Source organism: Denticeps clupeoides, chromosome 2 (genome assembly GCF_900700375.1).
Source record: "Denticeps clupeoides chromosome 2, fDenClu1.1, whole genome shotgun sequence".
Classification (NCBI taxonomy): Eukaryota; Metazoa; Chordata; class Actinopteri; order Clupeiformes; family Denticipitidae; genus Denticeps; species Denticeps clupeoides.
This window is the reverse complement of record NC_041708.1, coordinates 24,681,660-24,699,065: the sequence shown is the minus strand read 5'-3', so window position 1 is coordinate 24,699,065 and position 17,406 is coordinate 24,681,660. Positions and strand designations below refer to the sequence as shown.

The window sequence follows — 17,406 nt, the reverse complement described above, 5'->3', positions numbered from 1 at the left end:
AAGTCGATGTTCACTCGATCAGGGCTCTAGGAACCTTCTAAGGAGGACAATAATCTGTGCAGCAATCCACCATTTAGGCCTGTATGGTAGAGTGGCCAGACGGAAGCCACTCCTTAGTAAAAGGCACAAGGCATCTCAAGGACTAAGACCATGAGAAACAAAATTATCTGGCCTGAGACAAAAATTAAACTGTTTGGTGTATGCCAGTCATCATGTTTTGAGCAAACCAGGCATCGCTCAACACCAGGCCAATACCATCCCTACAGTGAAGCATGGTGGTGGCAGCATCATGCTGTGCAGATGTTTTTCAGCTGCAGGAACTGGGAGACTAGTCAGGATAGATGGAATGATGACTGCAGCAATGTACAGAAACATACTGGATGAAAACCTGCTCCGGAGTGATCTTGAACTCAGACTGGGGTAACTGTTAATCTTTCAACAAGACAACAACCCTAAACACACAGCCAAGATATCAAATAAGTGGCTTCAACACTGTGAACGTCCTTTAGTGGTCCAGCAAGTTGACAGACTTGAATCCAATTGAACATCTCTGGAAAGATCTTAGAAGGCCTGTGCACTGAAGCTTCCCATCCAACCTGATAGAGCTTGAGAGGGGCTGCAAAGAGGAATGGGGCAAACTGGACAAGGACAGGTGTGCCAAGCTGTGTGCCATATTCAAAAAGACTTCAGGCTGCAGTTGCTGCCAAAGGTACATCAAGAAAGTATTGAGCAAAGGCTGTGTACATGTTATCTTTATTACATTTGCAAAAACCTCAAGTAAACTTTTTCAAATAGTCATTATGAGGTGTCGTGTGTAGAATTGAGGAATAAAGCTGTAAAATAAAATGTGGAAGAAAAAAAATGCACTGTGATTTTTTTCCAGAAGCATCAACTTTATGAAGAAACGTTGGCAATCAGTGGTCAAAGTTACATTTGCTTGTTCAAGCAAAAAAAGAGCAAAATCAACACCTTAAGGCTTATCCAAGAGGGGCTGTTGCTTTCACAAGTGGAGTCATGTTGGCCATGTTGTGAGCCATAGAACTAAAATTCATTCATTTTTATGTGTGAAATTTTCTAAATGAATTTCATTAATTTGTTCAGACCTGATAATTTCCATATTTTACTGATAGAAAGATAAAAAAATAAGATTATGGAATTTTGCATCATAAGCATTATGCTTTAAATTGTTAGAAAGAACATGGAATATTTATGGTTATTCAAGGTCAAAAAGCAACCAAATATAGCCTTGCTCTCAGTGTCAGTTCTTATAATCATCTCTATCAAAATACAGGGCATGATGAGATGTTAACTACTCCACTTATCCAGATATCACATACACACGCACTTTCAATTGTTGTTTTTCTCAGTTCTTTCCACTGACATGACAGATTTCTTGGAGGAACATCTCCACCGTCTGTCAATCACTGCAAATTGTAGGCAATCTTGTGACAGAGGTGCCATTTGCTGTACTAAAGCTCAAGAAACAGTGAAAACAAGCACAGTGAAGTACTACCTTTCAACACATCCAAACTTGTGTAGAGAATTCAAGAGAACACAAACATTGAAATATTGATTAGATCTCAAATCTGAAATAAACAGCAATGAAATCCCTGTGGCCAAAATGCTATTGAAATTATATATCTGATACAATTTTTTCTAAAAACTTTTCTATAGAACCAGGTGCCACCTATAACATTTAAACAAAGATGACATGATATATAGTGTATGTGTGTGACATGGGGTGTGACAGGCAGTTCAAGAGTAACATTTAAGGCAAACAAAACCTGCAGACAACAAAGAAAGACAGCACTAAACCAGTGAAATGAGGTGCAGTGGGGGGAGAAAGTATTTGCACTGAGCAGAGCTGGAAAAACTAAACGCCACATTTTGTAAAGATCATGATAAGAATATAAAATATATATGAATGTAATTTATTGAAGCCTGGATAAAATCTGTGTTTTATTGTTATATTTATATATTTGCATTAGTGTTACAGTAAGAAACAAAAAAAAAAAAAAAAAAAAAAAAACATTGATTTGGAGGCTATGCATAAAAGATACCTAGTAGTTAATGTTCTTTAACTTTTTCCCCCTTAAATGTATTAATAAATAGATTTCCTTGGGACATAATTGGAGACAGATGCAGTCCTCGATTTTTGTTAGTGACAATTCAACACTTGGTAGACATGCTAATAGTACTAATTTTTATTTTTTAAACCAAATGATAGCATCGAAAATATTATTTAATTGTACAAATTTTTGAATGCTGATAATTTAGCTGTTAGATTGTGCTTTTGCATTCAGCCTCAAGGCAAAAGGAACAATTCAGGTGGTTGTGAAGGCATGTTCTGCAAAGGCTGCAGCATCCAAGCCTTTTACAAACAATTTAAAATGGTGCGAAAACACACACACACACACACACACACACACACGTGCACAATGAATAACAGGCCAAGTGGGGTCGTGTGGATGAACAATGAATTTGTGGCATTTGAAGCACTCTCTTAAAAGGACAGCCTTGCATTACAAACCATTAGGATTCTACTGGGATCTATTTCTTTTTCATATTATTAGAAACTAATTGTGATTCGGCCCCAACACAGACATGCCCATACACCTACAACGGACCATTTTTGGCTCCATGTGCCAAGAGGAGTAAGTACAATTGTCCTGGGCTCCTTGTGCGGTAATACGTCGCAGTCCTTCAGTGTAGTTAGTGCTCATTTCTTCTCCATGGCTAATGGCTGCCAACTTCACATTTGGCAGGCCTCCCAGACTTTGACCTATGCGCTGAAGCCATTTAAAATGCCTGTTGTGTTAGCACTCTATAAAACGAGCGAGCTGGATGGTGTAGGGCTTGCTGGCTCAGTACATCTTCCCCCGTAATGACTCCAAGCAAGTAGGCGCTCGACTCGCCGCCGTTCCCCTCCGCTGAAGAGTGACTGCGTCTCTGTAGCTAACAGGCTTTAAAAAAAATATAATAACAACAAAAAATGCAAGCTAAGCTAATAGCCTCGAGCTCTAATGCATATTTAAGAGGTGACGGGCTCCATAGGAAGCTGGGGGATGAGCGGGATATCGCGTTGAGGTAGCCAGGCCTGAAGTCTTCGGGTCCCTGTTGGGGTGTGGGCAACGTGCGAGGTCTGGGTCGGAGCAGGGCAGCACGTGCCGCGTTGCAGGTTCTGAAGCTAAAGTATGTCAAGATAATTGGGCAAATGTTTGAAGAGCTCCTTTTTTTAACCCGTAAAGAAGAGCAACGGATAACCTTGGTCACTTGGAAGCTATTAGCCTTTAATCAAATGAAAAATAATTCGTGTTTTATCAGTACTAAAAACTGTTTAACATAAAAACCAAACCTCAAATCCATTAATAAAAAGCAGAGATCAATGGGGAAAGGGGAAAATATGCAAGAAAGCAAACAAAAAATATCTATATTTGCAAAACAAATAAATTCCTACATCAAGCATATTAAATGTTAAAGAAAGGGATGCAAAGAGCAAAAAGAAAAAATCTAGCTTTTTCAAGCTTTGGTGAAAATAAAATGAACAAAAGACCAGAGGACTGGCACCCCGATGCCAGCAGATGAATTGTTGAAAATCACAGATAATCCGGCCCTCTGTGCTTCAATAGGGGAAGCTTAGAGCAACTCGCAAAGAACATCAGTCCGTCTCTCCACCAATCACTGGCTCGGTAATCCACACACCAACACACATCAACGGAAAGGCACGCACAGACAAACACACACTCTTTGTGGAATTAATAAACCAACAACTGCCATCACATAATGAGAAAATGGAGGGTTAATAAAATAAATAAACAAATAAATAAACTTTTGTGGCTCTTGGAAAGGATCAGTCACTTCCATGACATGGTAATGACTGAAGGAGGGAAGAAATAAAATAAAAAAAGGGGAAAAAAAAAGTTTTGTACTTCCACTGTGCACTGTGAATAATTCAGGAGTTCTCATCTGCATTGCAGATTCAAATATCCTCTATCAAATCCCTCCATTCCACCCTTTCCTGGCTGTGTGGGACAAAACTTTTCTTTCCTCCCAACAGAACATAGGAGATAGGTGTGTGTGTGTGTGTGTGTGTGTGTGTGTGTGTGTGGGAAGACGTGGTAAATCAAGCTGTGATAAGTTAAAAACACACACTTCAAAAACACCAAACCCCTCTTTCTGCCAAACGTGTACAAGCGTCACTCAATGCAACAGGTTCTCCAACAATACAGGTTGACAATGACTGACAGCTTGACATCCACTGCGCTCGTGCATGAATCTTTCATGACGCGTGCAAGTAAACGTACCTTGATTACTGATTGCTTTGACAGGAAAATATGAATGGCATGGGAAGGTGAATGTCGACTCTAAGGCAGCAGAAATGTGGCAGCTATGAAGAGTGCCGGATTTTTCATAGCTTTCCTTCTTTTGTTACAAGTATTAACATCCAGATTTGCTTTTATACAAGTATTAAAATGCACAGCGGAAATGGAAAGTATTCATCGGCTTGTTCACACCTTCACCATAAGCAGTCTGTTTAGATCAGTTCACAATTTCAATTAGCAGCGTGAAGCCAAAATAATAAAAGTAAATACGCTAAATAAATAAATACATACATACCACTACTCAAGAAAGAAAGTGAAAAAGTGAAAGTGACGTCATTGTCACAACGAAATGTGTCCTATGCTTTTAACCATCACCCTTAGTGAGCAGTTGGCAGCCGTGAAAGGCGCCCGGGGAGCAGTGTGGGGGTATGGTGCTTTGCTCAGTGGCACCCTGGCAACACAAGATTCAAACCAGCAACCTTCCGATTACAGATTTGTTTGCTTACCCCCTAGAAAATTGTACAGAAAAAAAGTGCAGAAAATGAAAAAATATTGCTCTTAAAATGAATAATGGCTCGATATGAAGGATAAAAAAAATAAAATGCTTGGTTGTAGTAACCTAGTGAGTATGAAACAAATACCACCATGTCACAAGTTCAAATCCCACTTACTACCATTGTGTCCCTGAGCAAGACGCTTTACCCCCGAGTGTCTCCGAGGGGACTGTCCCTGTGACTACCGGTTGTGAGTTGCTCTGGATAAGGGCGTCTGATAAATGCTGTACACGTAAAACATAAATCCTTGGGAGTTATCACTTTCTTGAATAAGAGCAACAAACTACCCTTTCTTTTGCTGGTGTGCAATTATTCTATTATAATACAATATTCTATTATCTATTGAACTTTCACAGGGTATCATGCTCATTAGCCTTCCTACTTCCCTAATTAAGACGTTCAGCTGTTATAAGGTCTTACTGTTCATAAGGCCTTTCAAGGCGGAGGTGGGAGAGAAAAAGAAAAAAATATATAGACAAGAAGTCCCTTTTTGGAAACAGTCTGATATAAACAACCGAGTGAAGCCGTGGCTGTGTGGGGGCATGAGATGTTGGGAAATTACTGCATCCTTATCACACCCCGCCCAAAACCCAACCTCATCACACACCACCGCCACCAATCGCTTTAAGATTGAGGACCTGCTGAGTCAGCATCTCCTCACCTCCTCTATCTCTCCCCACCTCTGAGCTGTGCTACATAGAGAGAGAGAGAGAGAGAGAGAGAGAGAGAGAGAGAGAGAGAGAGAGAGAGCGATGAAGGGCTGAAAGAGAAGCCCCGAGAGTTTCTGCAAGAGAGCCCTGCTGAAAGATGAAAAGGGAAATTTGAGAGAAGATTCTGCCATGTTCTGTGGTTCACATTTTTCCATTAGAACAAGAGCCTAAATTACTGTCTCAGCACATCGAGAATGGGTGTGAGTGTGGGTGCCGCATGCATACACATGTGCTAAAGGGAGAAGAAGGGAGGCAAAAGTAAGATGGAGAGACTGTGGAGTTCTGTGGTTCTTTGGGGACAGCCAGAGGTCAAACCTCAGAGCTGAACAAATCAATACGCCTGCGACTCTAACTCCATCAGCTTATAGACACACACACACAATTTTTCAGGGTCACACACAACAACTATGTACCAACTGTTTTATAAATGCTAAATTATAGTGCATACAAATTAAAACCTCAATTCAAAATGCAATTTTAACAGAATTTAAGAAAAAGCCTATCAAGCTGTGGTAAAAATAAATAAAATACTAAAAAAATTTACTCATTTGTTGACAAATGTACACAAACACCGTGTTATATTCCAATCACAATTAAGTTATTCAGCCACATTGAAGAGGTATGTGCAGAGGATGAAAGCGCAACAAATACACAGAGTGGGAGGTGTGGAGGGGGTGAAGTTAATATACTAGAACACCATAAAATACACTCATAAGAACAAAATAAACATCCTTAATATCAGCAATTAACATGTACTTTCCCTCTCGCTCATATTTATTTTCTTCTCGCAAAGTATTCTAGATGTGCCATAATTACATAATTACTCAACAACAACAAAAAAAAGCAATGACTAATGGATCGCATCTATTAAGAAAAATTGCACGAGTGAAAATTGGGAAGTAAGTGAGAGTTCCTATAATGACACGAGACGAATGGTAGGTCCTGCCATTCAAATTAGGTGTTTGGGTCTATGGGATGCAAAGTTATCAATGTTTAACAGAAGAAAAAAAGATTATTATGATTTAAACCTGGGAATCTTTGCCTTTAGCTCATTTGTGGAGAAGAATATAGAACATCACATTTTCAATGGCTTCACGCTGTTACGAGGAAAATGAAATAAAAAACGAAACATTATGAATATCGTTGAATAAGGACTGTTCCTCACCAATTAAAGCCTCAAAGCAGTTGGCCATGGCGTGTCTGAGATCCGACTCCCTGCAGAGGTCAGGGCCGTGGGCGTAGAGCATGAAGCGGTCCAGCTCCAGTTTCTGACACACACACAATAAACAAGAAACTTTAATTCAATTAAAAGCACATAAATCACAGAGGCCGGGCCAGATGACGCGCACGCAGAAGCGTTTAGCGCTAAATGATGTAGGATGCCGGAGACGATGCTTATGAGAATGGATCTAATCAGATTTTACTTATTAAGCACCATACAGGCCAAAGCAGTTTGACATAAATCACATTAGAGATGGAGAAAGATGATGTGCTATATAAAAAAAAAAAAAAAAAAAAAAAAATCTCCTCTCGCTTTTTTTTTTTTTTCCCCCAGCAATTTGCTCTGAGCTGCTCAACGTCTCTGGGACCAACAGATGCTTTCCTCTGCAGTCCAGCTGTGCCGCTGAATCATTCAATTACCTTTTATTTGTGCGCTGATATAAAAAAAAAAAAAAAAAAAAAAAAAAAAAAAGATACAGATGCACGGTTTGCAGACAGGTTGAGAATCTGGGAAAAGCTGAACTTTTTATTTCTCAAAAAAAAAAAAATTATGGCTGATATAAAGTAGTGACACCCTGACACAACAAAATGTGTCTTCTGCTTTTAACCATCAACCTTGGTGAGCAGTGGGCAGCCATGACAGGCGCCTGGGGAGCAGTGCGTGGGGACGGTGCTTTGCTCAAATGGCACCTCAGTGGCACCTTGGCAGATCCGGCAACCTTCTGATTAAGTGGGTCAAGGAAGAGGCCCCGTAGTCACTGCCCATCTCTTGATTAAAACTAGACATTCCTCATGCATCTCCTATTGGTTAGAGAGCCACATATTTGGCATGACCATATATCTAGATATATTTTCTTTGGAAAAGACTACACATGGGTTTATAGTAAAATGTAAGCAATCATGTGCAGTAGATGAACATAATATTCATGGGACAGAAGCGATTTTTTATGGCCTTGCTGACTGCATATTTCTGAAAGCCTGACAGAGACTAACCTCTGGAGATGAGAAACCATCGTTTTTTTTTTCTTTCTCCAAATGCACATAAGCAGGCAAAGACAGGGGGGGGGGGGACTTTACAAGAAATTGATTTGGTGCCTAACGTCACACAAGTCAAGTAGTAGATTATACGTTCCCTTTGCACAGATACATGTACATAAATACACTTTTCCGCAGAGATAATTATTGGGTGTTCGTCTGCGGAGGGGTTTAGAAGAGGTTGGTAAACAACTTGGCAAGCATGGCCATGGAGTCCCACTCGCTCGCTTTCACCGGCAAATTGAAATAAGGCAGAATAGGCGCGCTAATGCGCACGCCTCGCCAGCTGCCTCGCACTCCACTGGGAGCGGCGCGAAAGATTACAGTTTTAATTGCTTTCTAGGTGCCGTGGAGGGGCGCCATTGTCTTGTAGTGTTCTTCGGAGCGGCCCCCCACAATGGGCGCACCGGAATGCGCGAGTAAGATTGTGAAGGGAGTGTGAGAACCGGAGAGTACATTTGTTTCAAAGTTATACTCCGAGCCCTCCCCCGACCGCCCCGCCCAGCCGGTGAGAGATGTGTAGGTTATCACAGATTAGAGTTATAATTAAAAACTGGACAAAGAAAGAAGAGACTAGAGGCCCACTGTTCAGCAATGGCCTTGTATCCTCAATTCTTCTCGATCCCACCCTGAGCTCTTCATCTTCCATTTAATCACGTCAGCCTTCAAATGGCTATGAATCTATCGTTTTTGTTTGCTTTTATACATACAAATCTAAAAGATTTGAAGGAAATCATTGGTCAGCTGATAAAGGTGAACATTTTAATATTTCTTATGCTCCAAAACAAACAATGAGAAGATTTATAGGTCGGATTGATATTTTTGGATTGTTTTCCTGCCATGAAGATAAAGATTTCAGGAAAAAAGGGTGAAAGAGAAACTGACAAAATAAGAACATGAATATGTATCTGCATAATTATTTTACTTCATTTGTAAGCCATAAAAAGGAATATCAGTTTTTGTTGTTTAATTTGAATTTCTTTTTTAAATAAGTCACAGGAAGATCCTTGCAGTTTGCCATACAATTTAAGAGTCAATATGGCAGCTGTGCAGGTTGGCATATTGTGCCAGAATTATTATTATTTAATAAATTGTTAACAGACCTTTGCCAGCATTGCAAGATGCTGGTTCTGGACAATAGCAGTGCGGTAAGTGGCCAGGCCTCCCTCTTCCAGACTGGGGAAGAGGTAGTAGAGATGAACGCTGCCAGGAAACAGAAACAAAAGTGTCACATTGAGGGACCTGGTCAGGGCCTGCTTTCCCATGATGCAGTACCAACACACTGCACTAGAGGGGGATAATCTGACACTTTCTGCTTCACTCAGTCCAAAACGAAACAAAAGAAAGTACAAAAGTTAAATAAATAAACAAACAAACTTTTAAATATTTAAATATCATTTCTATTTCAGAGAGCATTTAGTTGCAGATTTTTTTTTTTTCTGAAAGTGTATGTTAAAAGTGTATGTTCTCTCTCTTTAAAAAACAGCTTCTCTCATTAGGCATCTTGGAAAAATTCCAGAATATTAACTGTGTTAAAAACAAAAGCATGGCAAGGAGAAAAAAAAAAAAAAAAAAAAGTGTGTTACATCACTACTGCAGGGATTGTTTAAAATAAATAAATAAATAAATAAACACTTGAAATGAAAGGTAATTTGCATAATAAAAGGTAATCTTTATACAGGCGCTTGTTATCAGGGAGTGTAATCCTGGGATCAGGCTGTGCACGCAGTCTCCACGCAGTGGAGAGAAAGCCCAGACAACGGTGCTACAACCATGCGCCAGGAGCCTTGATGAATGAATAAGAAAAATACACCAGCACGCCACGCTTACCTCTCATTTACAACTCTCTAACGAACAATAGATGAATTCTAAAATAAGCCCCATCTGTAAATTTAAATAAACGGGGTACAGCACCTTTATACAATTTAAAACCTCTAATTTTAAGAATTAACAACAAACAAAAAGTGTGTCTTATTCATTATGTATAAAATATGAATAATACGATGCATAATAAAACGTTTACTATGAACAACTCACAACCACACCCTTTCTTCAGCTTCTTCCTGCCCCTTCGCTCGGGCCTTTGCCCACATTCCAGGGTTTCTCTTCAACGTGCAGTGGGTGTAGGTGAAAAGTAAACCTAACAAGTCTGGTAAACTGTACCAGTATTATGTCTACATTCGTGGTCCTTCTCTTCGGTGTAATTATAGCCTTAAGGTAATTAGCAGCGGAGCCACCCGGAGCCTCTGGGATCTGGATCGCCCGGGAGTCACTCCAGACTGGATAAAGGTAGCCGGCTAATTACCAGCTGCCACGGAGAAACACAGTTCTTAAGAAACGAGATCCCGGCATATGTAGTGTGTGTGTGTGTGTGTGTGTGTGTGTGTGTACCAAAAACCCACAAACCTGGTGAGGAACTCGACAACCGCATCACCAAGGAACTCCAGCCTCTCATTGTGATTAATTCTGCAATGACAAGAAGCAAATTAATACCGCACGGCTGTCGAAATTAAACGCTGGGATTACTTTAGAACAGTTGACTGGTTAAAATGAGCTGTTTTAAAGCACGCCGACGTTTCACGGTGGGCGTGTCCGTCATGCAGGAAGCACGGGAGCGGCAGCAGACCAGAAAACAGTCTTAACCTAGCATTGGTTAAGACCAATGGCTGGCTGGCTGATGTTTGCAGTGTTGTCACTTGCATTAATATTTTATTAAATGAACTGTGTAGCCCTTTTAACGTATTAACCGTCCTGAGTTAAAAGTTTACTTGAGGTCACTTGAGTTTGGGGGTGTGTGCGTGTTTTCCTTTCGTTTTTTTGTTTAATTAAGCTCAGGAACAAATTGTACAAAGAAGGTTTACTTAGCTTGACTACTTAATTACCTGTGGACAAGACAGGGTAAAAACTCCTTTTCACAATAATTACAGCCTTCGGCGATTAGCATATCTTTAAGCAAACATGATGGTTTTGCTTATTATTGAATTATCTGTGTAGCTCAAGTACTGAGTGTGTGTGTGTGTGTGTGTGTGTGTGTGTGTGTGTGTGTGTGTGTGTGTGTGTGTGTGTGTGTGTGTGTGTGTGTGTGTGTGTGTGTGTGTGTGTGTGTGTGTGTGTGTGTGTGTGTGTGTGTGTGTGTGTGTGTGTGTGTGCACCCACCTGGACGGGGACGGGTCGTCCTGCCCGAGCCTCGACATGATGTTAATTAAGGTGTTGATTCCTGTTCAGAGAGCAGAAAGGGGCAACAAAGAAAAACCCACATGGGCGGCGTCCACTCAACAACACAACCAGGACAGTCACACAGACACAAAGCTCGACACTGAACCTCGGCCGCCGCCACGCACCTTTCTTCCTCATATACATGTGATGCACCTTCCGGTCTCCATATTTCGGCTGCCTGATGCCGCAGTTGGACAGGGAGTTGCGGGCGTGGTCGGGGTTCATGCCAAAATTCAGGTGATGACTGGGGTGGGTCATGGCCAGCTGAAATGGCGAGGCATTTATTTATTTTAGACTTTTTATTAAAATTACAAAGAGAGGATAAAGGAGCGGAGAAGACAAATGATCTGCACGTTGATCTTTTACACATCCGCTGTGGAGAGGCAATAAGTCATGCCCACTCGCTCACATCCGCCCCATTAGCAGTGATCCATAAAGCAAAAATCAACGGTCACGCTCGCCGAGAGACAGAAGTCATGCTAAACGTCAGAAGACCCAATGTGCTGCGCTGTCAAAATCCTTTTGTTCTACAAAGACCACGCTTGTTTAGTTCTGACACGGCATCAGATCTGGCTGCGGAAGACGAAAACGAGAGATCGCACTCCTTGAAATAGCATTTATCAATCATAAATCAAAGGGCTGCCTCAGCATTTAAAAAAATATGACCCCCCCCTTCCCATGATTTGCCCGAGACTTGTCTTCTGTCCACAGAAACTTCAAAACCAATTTCAAGGTCCAACGAGATGCATGCGGAAAGGCAGGAGGAGGAGGAGGAGCTGGAGATAGTCACTTTTTCTAATATGTATTTCAGATGCATCGAGCACGTGCACCACAGTCCCTCAGCAGACAAACATTTAACTGCATATCTGTTTATGATCTTTCATGAACAGGAAAGGTGGCGAGAGCAAAAGAATGCACATGTAGCTAAATGTACGTGATGATAAAAATATTAACTAACTCTTGTTATCTAGAACCTTCAAAGCTGCAATCCAGCAGAAGGAAGCATCTTCGCTTTGTTTATGAATATGAAGGGTGATAAGTCACTAAATCAATACTTAATTTTCAAGTGAAGCTAGAAAGTTTCAAAATGTTGACAGCTCTTTTTCCCCAATGATGCACAATCTTCTGAGAGGAAAATCTTCTAAATTTATGTACATCTACATTGCAGCAGCTAACAGTGTTGCGTGGGGAAAAAAATCTCTCGTTTCTTGCCACAGTAAGCAGCGTCTTGAGATGCTGTTCGTCACAGGGGCAGTGTGAAATACATTGTGGTTTGTGTTGACGTAATTTCCGCAAATGTCCCCTCGACTTCTATAGGCCGCTCTCCTCTTCGTCCCGCCTCTCTCCTCCTCATCAGTATTAAAACAGCGCAGCCTGGGGAAATCTGGCAAAAAATGGCTGTAATTCTGCACCAAGGCTGAATTTCGGAAAGAGACTTCAGGTACAGTATTAGGGGACAACTAAAACCTACAGTATTTATCAGCAAATAATAAATAAATAAACCATAATAGCGGACCTTTGAAGCACTTGTGGAAAGTAATGGAACGTGAAGTCAAAAAAGTATTACGCAATAAATCAAAACTTTCCTCATTTCACAATTTCCTATTTATTTCCAGTAAACACTGAAAGTACGGTAAAAAAAACTGCTCTACTGCGCTATATCCTGATTCCAATATACCATCTATCATTTCTTTTTTTTTTTATGTATCGAGAGTCCCAGCAAATCCAATCATTATTAAAAGTAACAAAAGCTGTGTCTAACTATATTTATTTTACATAGCTGAAACAAATGTTTAAATTTCAGGTATGTGTTTAAAAGGGAATTAACCTCTTTTTCTGCATCAATTCAGCTTTGCATGAAGCAGACGCAGAAGATAAAGACATTTTCTGCGAGGCAGTTGGTACAGGAGCAGCCAGACTCAGAGCAATTTAGATTCCAAAATGAAATCATTTCTCAGTTTGACGGACAAGTCATAATGACTCGGACGCATGGCACGCACCAACATGAGTGCACAAACATATGCGGCGAACCCTGGTAAACACAGACGGTTTTGAACTTGTGCCAACTTGTACCCTATCATTCCGGATTCGCATTTTTGGATCAGAGGGAATAGCCGGAGACTATTTCCGTGAGGTTTGTCATCTGTCACAGTTCAGATTTAACATTCACGGCCAAAACCTCTGAGGCCTCGGCGCAGGATCTGATTAGTATTACTGATGCGGAGGCACTGTGATCTGACATGAAGGGTCCGGCAGCGGCAGCCAGAGCTTCTGATTTTTACAGAAGGGGGAATACATTCAGAGCCCAACCAATAAGAAACCATCAAACGTGATGTTAATTAACCAAAGGAACACGTGTAAGGGGTGGAAGGGGCATAACAATTCACAAAATGCTTCAGTTTGGTAAAACAAAGCGATGTCATGACTCAATACCAGCAGCCCTCCTAAACCCAGACAGGTTTCGTATATATAATGAGAATGATTAACTGATGCAGAACTGCAGGGACGTTGACACTCACAAAAGGTCTGGGTTCACCTAGCCCCAGTAAAACTGGATAGCGATGATCACTTTTTCGACACCCTGATGTATGAAGGTTGAATAGAGTACGGCGAAATGGTTTGTCAAACTTTAACTGAAATTGAGCTTTGAATAAACATGATTTTATAAAAAAAAAAATCACAACGACTGTGATTACTTTTTGCAAACCCCAGGCTCTGCTGTTAATGTCAGGGTTGCTGCGGGAAGACGCATGAGCAGACATTCTTGGTTGGCTGCAGACAGTCAGCGGGAGACTGGAGCGTTGGTGACCCCCTGAGGCGTTGGGGAAGCAGGCAGAAGATATGCGGCTGCAGCGACGCCATGGTGAAGATTCAAAAGCAGCAGCAGCAGCATCATCATCATCATCGCAATAATCAGGGTTCAATTTGTTGGAGGAACATGCTACTTAGAATTAAGTTGCAAATCTACATCCCTGAGCAATCAATGCTCATGTTGGGCTACAAAATGCCTTTTAACCACAGAAAAATATCTAGAATTGGGCGTTTAGGTCTTCTTGAGACATTTACCAATGTCTGAACAATGAATTTTCAACTTTTCCACATGTTCTTGTCTCTTTAATGAAGAGCTATGGTTAGGTGTGCATTTGCAGCCTGACCTGCATGCAACAAAGCTCAAGTTGAGCATCCTCCCAATGCTTGAAGACAACGTTATTTATTCTGACTTGCAAAACATAGATTGCTTTTTAGGGACCATACACTCACAGGAGAAAAAAAAAATGTGGAAATTACCTTGGAAAGCACCAGAGAGAACACCTGATACTAGTGTTGTTTTAGTCATAGAAATTTAGGACAAAATATCTTAGTTAATGAACCGTTGATGCGTTGTACAGTGAATCCAGAAGGTACTCACAGCGCATCACAGTGCCTTCTCAGTTTTTTTTTTTTTTTTTAACGTCAAGTAAACATGTTGTCATTATGGTGTGTTGTGTGTAGATTTCTGATGAAAAAAAATCAATTTGATCCAATTTGGAACAAGGCTGTAACATTACAAAATGTCGAAACATACTTTCCAGATGCACTGTAAATGCCAGAGGTGTTGAAATCAATCGTCTAATTGATGAATCACAATGCAGATGTGTAACAATATTGCATTGATGCAGTGCAGAACACAATAGTCATATCATAATGACGTTGCTTGGTGATTTTTCTGGGATCGGTATAAAAAGTCTTGGTAAAAAGTAGTGCCGGTAGTGACTGTTGCGGCCTGATCTACAGAGTACAGCGCCGTTCCGGGTGTTTCATGCGAGGTGGCACTCGGCTGCTGGGACGTATTTTTGCATGACCAGAACCCTGAACCAGGCATTTTTCTGCCGTGTGTGGAGTCAGGGGAGCGCAGACTAAGTACAGATCATTTTTCTGCTCATTGTAGCAAATCAAAGCGTCCACACAGCGTACGGTTCTGACAAACTGTACACGGTCTAAATAATTCCTTAAGGGTCATGTGAAATGGGATGTTTAGTTTAATTCAATTGAATTAAAAAAAAATTTAATCCTGTAAAGAATATGGTTTTGAACCAAGATGTCACTAAGATGTTTACAGTGTACATAGTTGTACTATACTGACCGGGTAAATAAAAAATAAATATATATACTAAAACTAGACTAAAATGTAGTCAACCTGACCAATATCGATGTACAACGTTGAAAATGTCACATCCCTGACTAAAATCGATGAGATACACACACATACACACTTACCTGCAACAAGCAGCGTTCCTTGAACACGTAACCAATGAGCCTGTCTAGGTGCATGAGGCACTGGTGGTACCGGACATGGTGGGTGAGTACCGGAAGCATCATGGCATGCTGTGCAAAACAGAACCGAAAACAATTAGACAATTGGTGGGGGGCAGCATAGTGGAGGAATGTCCATGAACCCTTCAGAGTGAAAACTGACAGGAGAAGGGGCACAAGGTACCACAGAAGTAAAGAGAATGGAACAGAGAGAGGCAGAGGTGAGAGAGGTAGGGAGGGAGGATAGGAGCGAGGGAAAGCATACAGGGAGTCAGAAATCAATCAGCCAGTCATTATTTATTAAGAAGTGTGCCAACACTGACACAGATCAAAGCGCAAAAAGCCAACCAGGAGTCAGGAGGGCAGGAAAGTGGGATGAGGGAGAACAAGAGAGAGAGAAAAAAAAAAAAAAAAAAAAGAGAAAAAGGAAATTCCCACTCTGATACACACCAATCCATTCCAATTTCAGAACGAAGGTGATACATGATGAGGACAATCATGAAAGAATTCTCACGATTTTCAATTAATCAGTAGCTAGGTACGATTTCTATAATAAAACAAATTTATTTTAGAAAAATTACTTAAAATATATAAATGTCTTAATGTCAGTCATGAATGAATATGCTGCTATGAAGTCTGCCCCTTGGTTTCATGGTAAATTAGTCATTGTGAAACTGCAGCACAGCTCCTCTGCATTTAACCTTGCACCACCCTTAGTGAGTGGGGGTGCCGGGGGAGTAGTGTGTTGGGACGGTACCTTGCACCTTAGTGGCACCTTGGCAATTCGAGATTTGAACCGATAACCTTCCGGTTACGAGTCCGCTCCCTTACATGCTAGGCCACATCTGGCATTATAAAAAAAAAAAAAAAAAAAAAAAAAAAAAAAAAAAAAGTCTCCACAAACATGGATTTTCTGAGTGTGTGTGTCCGTACGTACCTGACACACATCTGATCGGATGCCCGTCTTCCAGAATCCCTGACTGCTGAGCTCCACGGTCACTTCACGCCTCATAGTGTTCTTCTGACGGATCTTCTGCAAAGCTTCCTGAACACACATTACAATGAGAGAAAATGGTTTTGAGCAATTTAAATTTCAACATAAAAGTAATTTTTGGGTTGCTAGGAGAGTTGCCCTGTAGCAATTTGAAACTGGGTCCAATACAAGTAATAACATGCATTGCATTATGGAATATTTGTGTCTCTCCAAATCAGGGAGCTTTTGCTGCAATGGCAGAATTTTACACTCTTGTCTTCTCTCCACCACCTAAAGTTGTACAACGGGGACTGTTGAACAATTTCTTATTTACTGATGCTAATCAGCATCTCATGAAGCGCCTTTTGATACCAATAGTGAACAAAAGCAGCCATGAAGATAAAGAGATTCAAACATGCTTCACCTTCTCCTGATACAACAAATACTAAATATGTTTCTTGCATTGGATTCTTCAAAATGGCTCCATTGTAGTCTCCATAACTGCAACAAAGAGTAGTGGAGTCTATACGGTAGGGGAGTTTATCACTGGTAATATATACGGATTGATTTAAAAATCTTGCTGATCATTTTCAGAAAGAAGTCGGTTGACTGAATGTGTTTCTACAAATACAAACGCAATCGTCAAAAACAACAAAGATGATGTACATCATCTTCATGATTGTGAGAAAAATGAAAAGAATAGGTGGGGGGGAAACAACACAGCAATGTGAAAGATTCAAATAAAGTTATAATAAACGGAGAGACATCTCTGCTGTCGTTTTGAAATCTCTCCATCTCTCCTCATTCTCTCCATCTCTTTGTCTCTCAAGTTTTCATATGTGGAAATAGCTTGTGAGTGTGAGAGGATGAGGAAAACAAAAAACAGTAAAGGCATGAATAAATAATGGTATCCCACTTTGAAGTGCATCAAAGAGATGGAGGGAAAAAAAAAAAAAAAACAGGTTTGTCAGACAGCAAGACAAAGCAGTGCCATTTGTAGCTGAACTGCAGACGCTCACAATCAACACACAACATTGGCTTATAGCCGATTTTACGCCATTGAACTCAGACTTCATCTAGAC

General features: G+C 40.7%; 1 protein-coding gene across 1 annotated transcript in view; it reads right to left on the bottom strand.

Moving 5' to 3' along the window:
* The window catches only part of drosha (drosha ribonuclease III), a 60,989-nt gene that overhangs the window by 28,132 nt on the left and 15,451 nt on the right, over window positions 1-17,406 (bottom strand). The window contains exons 15-21 of the mRNA XM_028969949.1: window positions 16,289-16,396; window positions 15,316-15,423; window positions 11,184-11,322; window positions 10,999-11,059; window positions 10,249-10,308; window positions 8,946-9,045; window positions 6,752-6,854 (exon numbers count right to left, since the gene is read on the bottom strand). Of these exons, the coding sequence (XP_028825782.1) occupies window positions 6,752-6,854; window positions 8,946-9,045; window positions 10,249-10,308; window positions 10,999-11,059; window positions 11,184-11,322; window positions 15,316-15,423; window positions 16,289-16,396 (679 nt within the window). The remainder of the gene's footprint in view (window positions 1-6,751; window positions 6,855-8,945; window positions 9,046-10,248; window positions 10,309-10,998; window positions 11,060-11,183; window positions 11,323-15,315; window positions 15,424-16,288; window positions 16,397-17,406) is intronic.